This window comes from Diceros bicornis, chromosome 1 (assembly GCF_020826845.1).
Source record: "Diceros bicornis minor isolate mBicDic1 chromosome 1, mDicBic1.mat.cur, whole genome shotgun sequence".
NCBI lineage: Eukaryota > Metazoa > Chordata > Mammalia > Perissodactyla > Rhinocerotidae > Diceros > Diceros bicornis.
Window position 1 is genome coordinate 58,394,067 of NC_080740.1, and position 15,550 is coordinate 58,409,616.

The 15,550-nt window shown below is 45.5% G+C and overlaps 1 protein-coding gene across 1 annotated transcript; it reads left to right on the forward strand.

Annotated features, from left to right (window-relative positions):
- The first annotated feature begins 5,403 nt into the window (after positions 1–5,403).
- On the forward strand, positions 5,404–14,773 carry PURA (purine rich element binding protein A). The gene is made up of 2 exons (XM_058541837.1): positions 5,404–5,826; positions 11,545–14,773. Exon 2 carries the CDS (start codon positions 11,689–11,691, stop codon positions 12,658–12,660), a length of 972 nt encoding a protein of 323 aa, XP_058397820.1. The 5' UTR covers positions 5,404–5,826; positions 11,545–11,688; the 3' UTR covers positions 12,661–14,773.
- Positions 14,774–15,550: the final 777 nt, after the last annotated feature.

A 15,550-nucleotide genomic window follows, 5' to 3' on the forward strand; every position in this document is an offset into this window, starting at 1 on the left:
ACAAAAATTTTTTTGGATTTTGGAATTGCAGATAAGGGATTGTGAAGCTTTGTCTGTAGAGCCACAAATCTTATTGTATTAAATAATGGAATAGTAATCATGGGAAATATAGAGCAATAGTGATACCAAATGGAAAAACTTTTCTGAAAACCTAATGAGTACCCAGAAAACATAATGAGTTTCTTTTTTCGCTTAAGAAGAAATAAAAAGGATGTATACATAGTTAGATAGTTATCACATGGGATGTTACCTGGATTATACTTGGGTGACTTTATGTGGTACAAATTCTTCACAACACCTGGATCATCTCCCCAGATATCCCCATGACTGGCTACTTGAGGTCTCTGCTCAAATATTACCTCTTCAGAGGGGCTTCCTTGATCATTCTATTTAAAATATAAGGTGGCTCCCTGCATACACACATTTACACAGTCACATAGAAAACTCTTTCCCCTATCCTGTTTTCTTCTTCTATTTAGCACTTATCATTATCCAGCATTATATTATATATTCATTTATTATCTATCTTACTAGACTGGAAACTCTGTTAGAGCAGGGACTTTGTTTTGTTTGAGCATCTAGAACATCTGGCAAACAGGCATTTGACAGATATTGTTCAACAAATGACTCAAGAAAATAAGGCTGACTGATTAAAAAAAGTGGATTCCAAGAACTAGTCCTGATAGGAAGAAAAAGTATACTTAAAGGATAAAAATACTATAGCACAAAATATTAAAGAAAGAACCTACTTTGTATTTTTCCCATGGGATATTATCTTGATATTTCCCCTGACACATTTTACTCACCACAGAAAGAAACCCAACTAACTGATCTTCTTCATCTAATTGCAAAGTGCTACTGCATTTGGTTGTAAGGGGGCAGTGGTATCTGGTTGTACGTACATACCTACTTATGTATGTATGTATTTAGTCTTGCTTCAGGTAGTAAAATGGCAACACATTGATATTCTAGAATAAGCAAGCAAAGGAGTTTTGGGGTCACCATAAAATCTGCAACAAAGTTCAACAGTATTTTCCAGTCCATATAGATCCACTCTTTGGAAAGGCCCAGCTTTCCTCTCCACCTCTAACCTCATCCACATGTTAGTTCAAGTCAAAAGTTCACTTGGGTGGGGGGGTGGGCTCAGCCCAGTGGTGCAGCGGTTAAGGGCACGTGCTCCACTGTGGCGGTCCAGGGTTCACAGGTTCAGATCCCAGGTGGGCACCAATGCACTGCTTGTCAAGCCATGCTGTGGCGGTATCCCATATAAAGTAGAGGAAGATGGGCATGGATGTTAGCCCAGGGCCAATCTTCCTCCGCAAAAAGGGGAGGACTGGCATTGGATGTTACCTTAGGGCTGATCTTCCTCACAAAAAATAAAAAAATAAAGAGAAGGGAAGAAAAGGGAAAGGTGCAAATAAGAATTTAGGCCACACTCTTAGCAAAAGTATCAGTAACTAACATTTTCAAATTGCCATACTTGTATCCGACAAATTGACATTCCATTGATCATGGTTAAAGGTAAGATAATAGTATCATTTCAACATCTGTTACATTTACTTTTGCACTTTTTTCTTTCCATTACTCTTAAACCAGGAAGAAAAAACAAAGACAAAAGCATGCTCCAGAGCCAGCCCTGATGGTCTAGTGGTTAAAGTTCAGCACGCTCTGCTTCAGCAGCCTGGGTTAGGTTTCTGGCCATGGAACCACACCACTGGTCTGTCAGTAGCCATGCTGTGGTGGCGGCTCACACAGAAGAACTAGAAGGACTTACAACTAGAATATACAACTATGTACTGGGGCTTTGGGGAGGGAAAAACAAAAGAGAGAGAGAGGAAGATTGGCAACAGATGTTAGCTCAGAGTGAATCTTTCCTAGCAAAAAAAAAAAAAAAGTATGCTCCAACAGCACATTAATGGCTTTCAAACTGTGTTACCCCAAATTATGCAAGGATTTTCTATTAGAATTACTTGAAAAAATAATAGAAATTGAGACTGTTTGCATATGTTTCCCATAGGAAGAGGGACTCCTGAAATAACACAAATTAGCACACACATCTGGGCCAAATGTTGTTAACCAATAACTCCAGGATAGGAGGAGGTAGGTAAAAAAGATGAAGCCAGAAAATTGATACCAAAAAAGATCAGAATCTCGTAGTTATGTATAATTTGACAATGAGATCAAGTTTAAATAATTACTGGCCCCTTTGCTCTCAAGTTGCACATTACTATTTAGTGAGTTTCATCTGGATAAACACATTTTGATGGTATTGTGAGTAGGAGGATGAGGACTGATTTTCCACAGCACTACACCCTCAACAGAGAGGGTTCTGCTTACCTACTTCCGAGAACTGGTTTAATATCATGCTAGCATTTAAGGAATAAACTAAAGGGTCTACTTCAATAACTCCTACATCAACAAAGAAAAAGATATCCTTGTTTAGGTGAAAATTCAAGATCACTAGCATAGTCTGTTTCAGGGCACATATGAACTATACAAGTCTCACACTTCTGACCCTTGTCTTCAAGTCCCTAAACTGGAATAAAATCAGATAAATGCCTGCGGAACCACTTCACACCCCAAACACGTGCAAACTTTGTTCAACAGAACACTTTACTGCCAAAATGGAGTTGGCAGAGGTTTGGTGCAAAGGCCCCCCGGCTGCATGATTTGCTGGCACCAGAGAGCTTAAAAATCTTAACATAATACTGCTGAGTTTGAGTTCTACCAAATTGCTTGAGACTCCTTCCCCAAGTTTGACTTGAGAAAGATGGAAGCTGCCATCAAGAAAGACTTTATTAACACTTCATCCTTTACCCTGAAATGATTTCCCACTCCTGATGGTCATAGCTCTACATTCCTTGGTGCTTGTGTTTATACTGTAAATCTAATGCAGTCTATTTTGAAATGGTAAATTCAATTTTGTTTGGTTGCTTGGATAAAGGGGTACAGGGAGAACTACTGTATATACACAAAATTATGAAAAGTTCAACTAAGAAAACACCTGATCCAAATAACCCTCATATATTATAATTTATTACCCTCAAAAAATGTGGGCGAAATTAAGATACAGAATATCCATAAATTGCTATCATTTCACATTTAGTTTAGCTTGTCTTCTCACTTCTCTGAATTTGAGTGATAGTGGTTTACTTTGTATATGAACAATTTAGGAAGTGAGGAAAGGAGCCAAGAAGAGTTCTTCTCTTCCACAAGGGTCAGCAATAAGGTCCTATTTGGGATCTTCATAAGCTTGACGCAATGTAATGAGGAAAACTGCACCTGAATTTTAAAGCTATAGTTAGAATACCGGCAACTACACAACTATTATATTTTCTATTAGAACTAGCAACTTTAAACTTGTAAATGCTTGATAAATACGCAGTATTGAGAAACTATGGCTTGCTTTGGAAGGTTATCTTTTGCTATATTTCAATAAGCGATCAGGTTTAGAGTAAAGATGCTACCTGCTCCTTATACAGCTAAAAAAAAATTTTAAGCTTTTTTTTAAGCTTTCTAATCTTTCCTCTGAGTAGCTCCATGTATTTTATTAATTTCTCTGAAAGCCTTTCTGTTTTTCCTCTTCTAGAACCTCCTAAGTATTCTAATTCTCAGCCATGATTTCATATTTTCACCAGCTTCTAATCTCCACAATATAGTTGGAAGCATTTAGAACAAAACACTCTTTAGGATATCAAGTTACAGAATACTTTAGTTTTAAAGATACTTATATAGTAGTGCTGCCACCTAAAGATAAGGTGAATAAAGAAGCAATTCAAAGGAAATGACCCATCATTCTTAAACCTGTCTCAAAAATGTTCTCACCTCTAACTAGGGATTAATAAACATTTTGTTGTTGTTGCTAGTATGAAAGTTGAATGGTTTCACAATATCTTATTGCTGACCTGTAACTTTCTATGGTAGAAAATTTCAAACTCAAACCTTTTAGAGTCCTCTGTGATTTGGGTCTCCAGGAATACCTCCCAAATTTCTCTCAGACATTAGGCACTGCCTACAATACATAAAAAGGGAGGGGAGGAGGGCATCAAAAGATATCTGGAAGCAAACAATTGAGGGATTTCTGGTTTAGTGGAAAAAGTAGGTGATAATATACCTGAGGCGTTTCCCTCTATCAGTGACAGACTCCTTGCAACTCTGAACAACTGACATATTTTTGTAACTTAATTTTCTCATCTATAAAATGGGGTTAATTTCACCTCACTCCTACTTGCTTCACAGGCTTAACTAGATAAGCTTCTTGGAAAAGGTCCTATAATAAGTGAGTTTAAAAGTCTACTATTTCCTCACAAAAGAGTATCTTACAGTGTATTGCAAAGTAACTTCAAAATAAAATACATTCAGTTAGGACAGTGACTAAGTTTTCCTAAATCACAGATTGACTTCTCTGAGATCTATTTAAATAATGATAAAGACGGTGAAGGTAGTTTTCTATTTATTTTGCAGCTGATAATTTTTAACTGATCCATCTTCTATGTACACAATGTTGCAGAATGGAGATGTGAGAGCATACAAAGAGAGGGAAAAAGTTACCATGCACCAAAAATCTTGTCAAACTTGGTAAGATTTCAAGAAAACTCTTAAAGGACATTTTATAGTTCTGCATTTCGCCCTTGCATAGCAATTTATGAAAATTAACTCGTCCCTTTTACTCTCTCCCTCTCAGCCCAAGGACGCATAAATAATATTTATCAGGGTTTTGTCCTTAGTCACAGTCCCTCAAAGGGGCCCAGTTTCACCTACACTGCGTGGGAGGCTGGGGAGCAGCCCCACGCTTCCTGTCAAAGATTCCTGGGGCTAGAGCGTAAACGTGGTCTAGCCTCTTTCTTCTTTATGCTAATTCTGCCCTTCTAGCCCCTCTCGACAGGCGTCTGAAGACCAAGGTGAGACCCTCCTGGGAGATGTAAGACCCACTGCCTCCTGAGAGATGAGGGCGGGGAGGAGGGTGACGAAGTGGTAGAGGCACTGACAACGACGCTGAGGGCCCTAAGTTGGAGCTGACGCAGGCCCTACTGGGTTCTATCCCAGCCTAAGTCTGGCTTCGGCCTTCAAAGCCCAACGAGGAATAAGTCCTCCTGGGGGCGCTACGGGCGAAGGGTGGAGGAAGTGCGGGCAAAGAGGTCGCAGGGAGCCCCCTCCTCAGACGCGCCTGAAGGCCTGGGCCGCGGGGCTGTTGACGCGCCAACGGCGGAGGGCGCGCGCACGCGCGAGATGGGGGCGGAGGGAGCGCGCTCGGCGGCCGCCGCCGCGGCAACTGAAACGGAGGGACGCGAGGGCGGAGGGCGCGAGCCACGGGGGGAGGACGGGGGGGAGATGGTGGGTAGCGCGGAGCGCGCGCTGACGTCGCCCGGAGTCACGCACGGAGCGCCGGGTTACGCGCCGACGTCTGGCTGCCACGACTTGCCGTCGGCAGCGGCGGCGGCGGCGGCGAGCGGATCCCGCAGGGGAAGGAGGAGGAGGAGGGAGAGCCAAGGGGGCTGTGAGTGAGCGAGAGAAGCAGGGTGTGAGCCGGACCTGCCCGCGGGAGGGAGAACGAGCGAGAGCCGAGCCAGCCGTCCGAGCCGCCTCCTCCTCCTCCCCTCGGCGTCCCGCCCCCGCCTGCCAGCCCGCCCTCCTCCCTCCTCAGCCGGCAGAGCCCGAGTGAGGCGCAGCTCGGCTAGCGCCGCTGTCCAGGACAGGTGTGCGCGCGCGCGCCCTCCTCCCCTCCCCCTTTCCTCGCGCCTGCCTAGCGCCTGCCTAGCGCGCGCCCTCCCTCCCTCCAGCCCGCGCCCTCCCTCACCTGCGGCAGGACAGCGCCCGCCCGCCCGGGTAAGCCCCTCGCGACCTTCCCTGCTGCCACTGCCACAGCTCGAAGTGCTGCCCACCCCGTCCCCTCCAATTGCCTTCTTATGCCCCAGGAATAATTACTGTACCTTTGTAGACATCCCCGCACCCTCCCTCCGGGGACTCTGGCAGTGCAGCAACGCCCCCCCACCCTGTAGCGCACGAACGAATAAACGAACTCCTACCCCCAGAAAACAAAATCACACGCCCCTTAAAAAAAAAAAAAAAAAAAAAAAAAGACAATCCTACCTCCGCAGGCGCTGGAGACCACCAGTGGTGCCGTTTGCTTAGCAATTCCAAAGCTCCATTTCCCTTGGCCGCCTTCGCCCGGGGCCTGGGACAGTGCGCCAAACGTGGCCGACACTCCCTGCACAGCAACCCTGGCAGAAGGGGAGACGAAGGAGGGTTCTAGGTTCCGCTACCAACCTCTCCTCTCCTCTGTCCAACCCCCCTGCAATGCATACACTCGCCCAGGATGCGTTGTAAAAATAAAAATACATTGGTGCTGACATCGCAGATGAAGCCAGGCCCAAGAATGGGTGGCCGGAACAAGGCATTTTGCTGCCCCACAGAGCTAGGTCAGCTCAACAGCCTTCTCTGCGTTTGTTCGGGAGCAAATGGAACGGATGTGAAGCCGGAGGGTCTTCCCTTTGGGCGACAGTGGGTCCCGGAGGCGGATGAGATGTCTGTAGGGGAAAGGACCCCCACAGGTACATCTGCCTTGAGCTTAAACTTGGATAGAGAAAGGCCCAAGAGTCCGGCTGGGGCAACTTTCTTTGGTTCGTTGTTGTCTCCCCTGTAAATGCCACTTTCATTTCCGCTGTCTCTGCGGGACCCTTTTGATGGTTCCAATTCGTTCTTTTCTGGGCCCCTTACGTTTCTGTCGGGTCAGGCGCTTTTGGACAGCTTTTTGCAGCGGTGTCTATGCTTGTGTCCCGTGTCCTTGGAAGAGAGGTCCCAGTGCTTTACTATAGGCTGAATTTGGTTTGACATCTTTTGGTAGACTGTCAGTGGAGAAAAGGAATTTTTTGATTCCTTCAAGACCCCTACTGCTCGCCTTCCAAACTGGCGTTTGTGAATTGAGGCTTTGGAAATTGGAGTGTTGACTAGAGTGTGGAGAGAGTTGCTGATTTCATTCTTTTGGGTACTAGTAAAACCATTTAAGTATCAGCCGGAAGAGAGAGAGCTATTGACATTTGCATCGGTTCTGTTTGGACCTTTTGGGTACATAAAATGTCGGGTTCTCTGAATCTTTTATCGAATTTAGAATGTGTGCTACGTTTATTTAACTCTTCTACAAATGCTTAAAATGAAAACATTTTGTGAAATGCGAGGATTGTATCATATGGATTGTTCTCTTCAGATTTTAAATGTTTAATTCATATCTTTAACCCTAAACATTAAAATAGCATTGAAGAGGCATAATTTTAAATATTAGGTGAGATATAGAAAGGGGATACGCTTTTTAAAAATGATTGGTGAAATACTATTACTATTTGTCTTTGTTGTTGTTGTTAAATGTTAAGATTTACTTAACAGTTTCCCTTAAGGTAATTCCTCCACTTTGAACACTTGCAGTACAGCATTCCAGTTAGTTTTAATGATTTGGGTATTGAAGATAATTGTCTGGTTTAAGACAGGCGTTTAACCTAAGTAGCACTTGAAAACACAAGTTCTAATGTTCTCTTTTATTTTGGAAATCTGTGATTTTGTGAAATATTAATCAGCATATTGTTTCTGTTGGGAACTCCATAATCACAAGGATTTATGGTTTATTACCCAGAGGTAGATTCCCTCTCTCCAAGTTTATTTTATAAATGTGTGTGTTAATTTTTACTTTTAACAACCAAAGCTGAAGTAGACTATTTCAGAATCGCCTGTAGTTCAGGCTAAGGAAAATTGAGGCTTTTTTCTTTCTTGTTCTGCCTAATGTCTGTTTCATTTGTGAACAATTTTTTGTTGGTAAGAGTTTGTTAAAGACAGAGATAGTGGGATCAAAAATAAAGCAATCTCTGTTCTTTTCAAAATGTGTGTGTAGTGTTAATAAGAGAGCACAAGAAATCTACAGACATCAGATTTTAAAAATGTAAGCAAACTTTGAGGAGAAAGGGAATATTTTTTGATGATTTTTTTCATTAACACGGATATTTTGCTGCATATTAATATATTTCGTTTTCCCTTTGTCTTTTTCCCACATTGTACTGGTTATAAATTTAATTTTACAAATATTTGTTTCAAAATAACAAATTCACACAGATAGACACGAACTGGCTTTTCATTTACCAAGTTAGTGTATTGTTTAGGTAATTAACAAATGGCTATAAGTCATTTTAAATCCACAAATTGTCTAATGGATTTTTAAGGTTAGGATGCAAATCTAACTTTGAAATTCTATTTAAGGTTCTAAACTTTTTGTTTTAAGTCTGTTTTAAGACTTTTTCTCTGAGTCAATATTCATTCTTCCCAGACTGCCTTTTAAGGCTACTGTATTCTATAACCTAAGGAAAGCCGCCTTTCACCACCCACCCCCCTAGTCTGACCAAAAGCCCACACTTACAGGCTTATGCTGAAATTAACTCTCTTGTTTGAGTAGTGAAAATGTATGTGCCAGATATCCAATTTATCACTGAATTATTTTGGAAAAGGCATTATTAGCCTTATTTGCTTTATAGATACATTTATAAAGTAGGCGAGAAGCTGGTATATAATGGCAGAAATTTTATACATGTATAATAAATAGCATAAATAAGTAAATACATATTTATGTGGTGAGATCCAGGTCTCAGTCATTTGCTGATTTGAGCTTAAAATTCTCAGTTTAAGCGTGCCTTTAATTTGTGTTTCGTCTAGAAACTTCATCAGTTGCCTCTGCGCTGGGGAACTAAGAACTCAGTTCATGGTGACAGTCACTTTTTCAGAAAATCAGGGCATTCCCAAACTCAAAGTGCTTCAGAATCCCTGGACATAAACGTTTGGGACTGAGGGCAAGAAACTTAGACTTCAAAGTTGGTCCAAGAAGGCGAGCAGTTTAGAGCCCTAGTTTTCTGTCCTGGAGGAAGCGATCATTAGCAGGGAAGAATGGCAGGGACCGGCAGGCGCGTGCCCCCTCATCGCAGTCCCATTGGCCTTGTTGCTGCTTTGAACTGTCCTGAGGGGACAAGGGCTTGGTTCAGTGCAAGGTAAAATCTTGAAGAAGAGCAGTAGCTCTTCTAGATCAGACTTCACCAGATCTTAGCCTCAGCTTAGAAGTGCGACTGTAATGCCCCGCCCCCTTCTGTGCGGAGACCCTGCCACTCAGCCTTTGCGTCCCTGTTTGGGGCTGGGGTCTATCCAGGGTCCTGATCGCTACTGCGCTAGCCCGGAGGAGCCGCCGCTTCTTCAAACATGTATTTTTGAGCCATGGCAAGTGCGCCAACAGTTGCTATGTCCCCTTCCCGACAGACTTGGGGACAGGGGAGGGAGCGCAGAAAAATCATCACTGAAAGGTTACTACGCGGTACTAGAGGATGTTCCCAAACTAAGGGGAAGTTCTTTATGGGACCCAAAGCCTGAATTTCTCTCAGAGTGGGCCTTCCCTTCAGGGAGCCATTTCAGGGACCACTGACGGTTGGTCAATGGATTGTTCTGGAGCTGGTTCATAGGACTACCCCAGTTTGCTCTTGGTAGCCAGGGTGCTCTGCCCTGTTTCTTCCTCTTTAGCGGGAAGAGCAAACGGCAGCCCAGAGCTGAAGTAGCTAAGCTGGTTAGAATGGGGCCCTTGCTAAGAGAAAAAGGAAGCTGTGAACACTTAGCAGGCAGGTTTGCCCAGGAGGTGAAGGGATACATTAGGGGGCTTTGAGGGCTCAGGTATTGACAAGGCTTATGCCCTGGACTGGGCTAGGTGTCTTGATCATTAGTCCTCTCTTTTTCAGGAAGCTTGGGCAACCATGTGTTCAGCTGTCTCTAGGGCTAAGAGTGAGGGAGGCATGTCTCTTTACTTTGGGGGGTAGGGGATGTTCAATGGGAATGGAACCCACAGATGGGATAGGCACACTCTTCTCAGAATGGAGGCAGCAATCTATGCTTGAGAAAGCCAGGAGTAGGGCTATAAAGTCTGTATCCTCTGAGCCCCCTGCAGAAGGTGATGGGAAGAGTGTAGGGGCATTGGCAGGGGGTCCCCTGGAGATAGGCCTTAGTTTCCCACAGCTGCTAGGACTGCAGACTGCAGTGAGGGAGTTGGAGAATTCGCTCTTTATCTGGGAGAAGGATAATAGGCCCTAGATTATGTCTCAGATCTAGGAAGGGAGAAATCAATTATTTCTGAGACCAGAAGCACCCCCGTTAGCTGTCACTATCCAAAGACTCATTGGTTGATTAATGGTCGGTAACCTAGCCGTCTGCCTAAAAACTAGCGATCATTTAATGTTTTACTTTTTGAGAGGTGGGGGCTCTCCTTGACACTTAGGAGTTTCAGGGAGGAGGACTCAGAGGGGCAAGCGAACCTGCGTTAATGAATCCTGAATCCCGTATCCCGTAAGGAACTGCGTTTCCCAGGAAATTCCTGACATTTTTAGCTCGTGAATTTCCTAAAGCCTACTTGGTTTTCTTCTCCATTCTGGGTCCTTCCAGAGAGGAAGAGTGGGCTAGGGGCTGAAGGCTCAGCGGGGCCTGGTTCATCCGCAGAGCTGGCCGGCAACTCAGGCTGGGCTCAGCCCTGAGCAGGGTGCCCCCTTTCCCCAAATCTCGGAAGGAGGAGGGGGAGGCAGGCAGGCAGTCGTGGTCCCAAAGGGGGCTGGTTGAAGGTTTTTGGGTGAGCGTAGGGTTTCTTTTTGATTGTTGCCTGGGGGGAAGGGCAGAGCCAACGGGAACTGGCACTGCGGGCACCCCGGCCCTGGTGCGGCTACCGTCCTCTGCTTGGCTCCCCCCCGCCGGTGAGTGCGCCCGCCCGCCCGCCCGACTGTGCGGGGCTGCGGTTGGGGGGAGGGGGGAGCGGGATCATCTGAGGCCAGAGCCGCGGGGAGGGGGAGCGGCGAGAGCAAGGGGAGCGAGAGGGGAGGGACAGGTTAGGTGTCTGCTGCTCCGCGCCACTGCTGCCGGCGCCCGGTCCTCATCCCCGGGTAGCCCCTTCTGCAGCTAAGGGTTACCGCCGCACCACCTCTCCTCTTTCTCGCCCGCCTCTGCGGCCAGGGCTCTGCGGTAGGAGACAGCCCAGCTTGGCGGCGGGTGGGCCTGTCTGGGTTTGGGTCTGGGTCTGCCTGGTGCCCGCACGGGAGAGGATGGCCGTGACTTGGTGTCCCCTCTCTGCAGCGGGCTCAGCTGTGCTGCGCAGACCCCTCCCCCAAATCCTCTCTTTGGGGTCACTGGAAAGCAGAGCTCAGGCCCGCTCCCTGTGCTTAGTATGGCAGTCCCCTTCTCACCCCTAGTCCCCCAACTCCTCGGGCCGAGGCCGCCCAGGGTCTGGCCAACAGCGACAGCCACAGTGGTGGCGGCAGCGGCAGCAGCTGCGACGCGGCGCGTCCTGCTCCCCCCTCCAGCCAGGGGTGTGGGGTGAGGGCCGGCGGGTGGGCGCCGCCTGGCGGGCGGGCGGACGGGGGGCTGGCAGCGAGGAGGGGGCGTGGGTCACGTGCCGGCGGGCGGGTGGGCGCGTACAGTAGGGCGCCCTGCTACTGTACTGGGGAGTCAGTGCCCTGTTACCGGGTCTCGTCTGTCTCGTCTCTCCCGCAGATCTCGCGAGAGTGGCTGACTGGCTGTGGGGGTTGCGGCGGCAGCAGGCGGAGCCGGGGAGGGAAAGCAGCGGCGGCTGAGGCGACTGAGGCGGCGGCGGGCGGAGCGGCAGGCGGCGGCGGCGCGGCGGCGGAGCGCAGCATCATGGCGGACCGAGACAGCGGCAGCGAGCAGGGTGGTGCGGCGCTGGGCTCGGGCGGCTCCCTGGGGCACCCAGGCTCGGGCTCGGGCTCCGGCGGGGGCGGTGGTGGCGGCGGGGGCGGCGGCGGCAGTGGCGGCGGCGGCGGCGGCGGGGCCCCGGGGGGGCTGCAGCACGAGACGCAGGAGCTGGCCTCCAAGCGGGTGGACATCCAGAACAAGCGCTTTTACCTGGACGTGAAGCAGAACGCCAAGGGCCGCTTCCTGAAGATCGCTGAGGTGGGCGCGGGCGGCAACAAGAGCCGCCTCACTCTCTCCATGTCAGTAGCCGTGGAGTTCCGCGACTACCTGGGCGACTTCATCGAGCACTACGCGCAGCTGGGCCCCAGCCAGCCGCCCGACCTGGCCCAGGCGCAGGACGAGCCGCGCCGGGCGCTCAAGAGCGAGTTCCTGGTGCGCGAGAACCGCAAGTACTACATGGATCTCAAGGAGAACCAGCGCGGCCGCTTCCTGCGCATCCGCCAGACGGTCAACCGGGGGCCCGGCCTGGGCTCCACGCAGGGCCAGACCATTGCGCTGCCCGCACAGGGGCTCATCGAGTTCCGCGACGCTCTGGCCAAGCTCATCGACGACTACGGAGTGGAGGAGGAGCCGGCCGAGCTGCCCGAGGGCACCTCCTTGACTGTGGACAACAAGCGCTTCTTCTTCGATGTGGGCTCTAACAAGTACGGTGTGTTTATGCGAGTGAGCGAGGTGAAGCCCACCTACCGCAACTCCATCACCGTGCCCTACAAGGTGTGGGCCAAGTTCGGACACACCTTCTGCAAGTACTCGGAGGAGATGAAGAAGATTCAGGAGAAGCAGAGAGAGAAGCGAGCTGCCTGTGAGCAGCTCCACCAGCAGCAGCAGCAGCAGCAGGAGGAGACCGCCGCTGCCACCCTGCTGCTGCAGGGTGAGGAAGAAGGGGAAGAAGATTGATCAAACTGAATGGGAAAAAAACCATACACACATGCATACACACACACATACACAGCCACACACACAGAAAATATACTGTAAAGAAAGAGAGAAAATAAAAAGTAAAAAAGTTAAAAAAAAAATAACTTAACTCCAAGGGAGCACCACCCACAGAACCTCCACCAACTGACAGTTTCTCTTCTTGACTTGCCACCCATCGCTGGATGTTGTCCACTTTATCCACCATATAAAACAGTAAGCAGCTGCTAAAAACAAAAAACAAAAAAAATACAAAAAGTAATAACATTATATGAACTGTGTTTCCTACTTGATTAAAAAATATAAAGAACTGAGTGTTTATTTCCCTAATTAACCAAGAACTTTTGTACACGTTTAAGCTATTATTATTAAAAGTGTTTGCAAAATGGTCAAGATTATAATATTGCTGAATTATATAAAAGTCCTTTTCATGTTGAGCTAACATTTGACTTTAGCACAAAAAAGAGATATTTTAGAACACGTAAAATAATATTTTTAGTTTTTCTCATTTTGTTACCAAATTTCAAACCTTACATGGAGGTTATTATAGTATATTTGACACCCTATATACCTGTGATTAGAGATGTGTATATATATGAGGGCTAGGCATGCTGTGTGTCTGAGCTTTGTCTAAATGTTATGCAGAAGTTTGTAGAGTTAAAGGTACGTAGGTTTAATTCATGCAAGGTAAACAATAAGTGCTCTCTTTTATACAATATGCATTGCATCTGGACCTTAAACATATAAAAATGGTCAGTGAAACTTCTGTGAACATGAAATTATTAAAAAAGGCATTTAAATGAAATTTGCTAAGTTGTGATTTTTATGGTTGGAACCAAAGTTATTCAAATAGTAAAGGAAAAAGAGAAAGAAAGAAAAAGGAAATCTCCCATAATATTTTTCTGCATCTGTTTGCTTTGACTGAGTAGGCGTTTTGTCATTATTGTGTATATGAGATGTACTTGTATCGTTCATAATATATTTTTTTTATTATGTGTAGAAAGATTTTAAAAACTTAACTAACGTGCAGCAATTTCCAGTGAACCTGTACTTGGACATCAGGTAGTGAGTCTATTTGTGGTCACTAGCACTGTCTCCTAAACTTGTAAGAGATCTGAAGCTATCATTTGATTTTTGCCAGTGCTATAAACTTATGTAGACCTGTTAAAAAGCAGAGCAACACAATTATAGTTATCCTACTGAGCCATGGATTCTGAGTTTCATTTTAAAAGTGAAAGCCAAGTTGGTGTATGTAGAGGATTTCCATGTAGCTGTGGTGCTAGTTATTACTGGCTACATTATATGCTAAGTGTATTTGTGTTCCCCAAGTGTACAAGCCTTCTATCAAAACTATGTTCCATAACTCATATATTCAAGGTGTAGGGTATGAAAATGCAAAGCTTAGGAGAGCACTTTACCAAGCTGGTGTCCTCCAAACTGAAATTGTTTGTAACGATAGTCTTTTACAGGTTTTCATTTAAAGATGTTCGTGTGCTTTTAATTGACAACTAACTTTTTTGCTGCTGTATAGTAAAATATTAATATATTTTTATCATTAAACTGCTGCATGACTATCATCCTTGAGTGAAGAGAAAATGTTATAAAAAAAAAGATGCCTTAAACAGTACATTTTGGTTTGGAATTCTGTAGAAAGTATTTTGGTTAAAAAAAAAAGGTTTTGTCTGACAGAGTTCTGGGGATGGAATTGTTTCTTGGCAAATCCAGCCATATAGATCTAACTGCTGTATGTAGAAGACACCACCTGTAGGAGCTGGAAGGTATCAGTGCTTCTCACATTGTAAAGCATTGGCCTAGGAAGGTGAAACAGTTGTCTTTTTGAAGGATTTTTTTTTCTGCTGGTTCTTTGGGTTCTGATTTGATATTTTTAAGCTCCCTGGTTGAGTGTGTTGTCTTTGTTTTTGAGATCTACTGTATGTGTTGAATAACAAGCTATTTCCATTGTACTGTGCATTTTCCCATTAAATTGTTTGCTTTTAATATTCATACAATGTTAAATATGAGGTGACCGTACGATAGTTAGGAGTTTCTTTACTTACAAAATCACTGGAAATGATTAAATTGTTTTTCCCCTGTCCCCCAAGGTGCATTTTTCTTATTTCCATATAGTAAAATTGAGCTCTTACAGTGCATAATGTGACATTTGGAATGCTTATCAACTGCATGTAAACATTAATAACCTGCACTTTTTTGTCTTAAGGTTTGTTGAGCTGTTTCGTTCACTGTACTTTAACTGTGATATGGAAAAGACTGCATTATCCGTGCTGTTACTAGTTAGGAAAGAGAATTGCTTTGATTTTGTCTCTTGTTTACTATAGCTTCTTAACGTTAAGCCTTGTACTACAGGTTGTTGGAGTACTCCTAGATCAGTGTTTCATAGTAGCCAGCAATAAGTAGTGCAAGTCAACAAACACACAGCAAACTTAGGCAAAGTGTCCTTTCTTTGAGATGCGAGTTCTTTCATGTGGTTTTCTTTAGGGTCAGTTACCTAAAGTGAAGCCTTTCTTACTTAGACTTCAGATTCTGCTTGGAATCCTACCGGATCAAGAAGCACATGTATTGTGCAATTGCCTTTACACTATAACAGTTAAACACAATCTTACTAAGATTTTGAAACCAGTGTCTAATTTATGGTCAGTGGGTTTGAAAAGAAATCCACATGCAAATCTTTTAAGACTTAAGAGTTGATCATAGAAAAGACTAAGTGACTGTAAAGATGCTCTTTTTTGCATCTCACTTTACCTCCCCAAGCACCCTCCCAACCTTCCCTTCTCTCTCCTGTTTCATCCTTTCCCCACCCTTCCCCCTAGGTGCTCGGTACTTTACCAAGGTTCTGTATCTCAGTGTTTTATGT

Bases quoted from the DNA above. Each gene is read 5' to 3' on its own strand.
- PURA (XM_058541837.1), top strand. From the start codon at position 11,689: ATGGCGGACCGAGACAGCGGCAGCGAGCAGGGTGGTGCGGCGCTGGGC.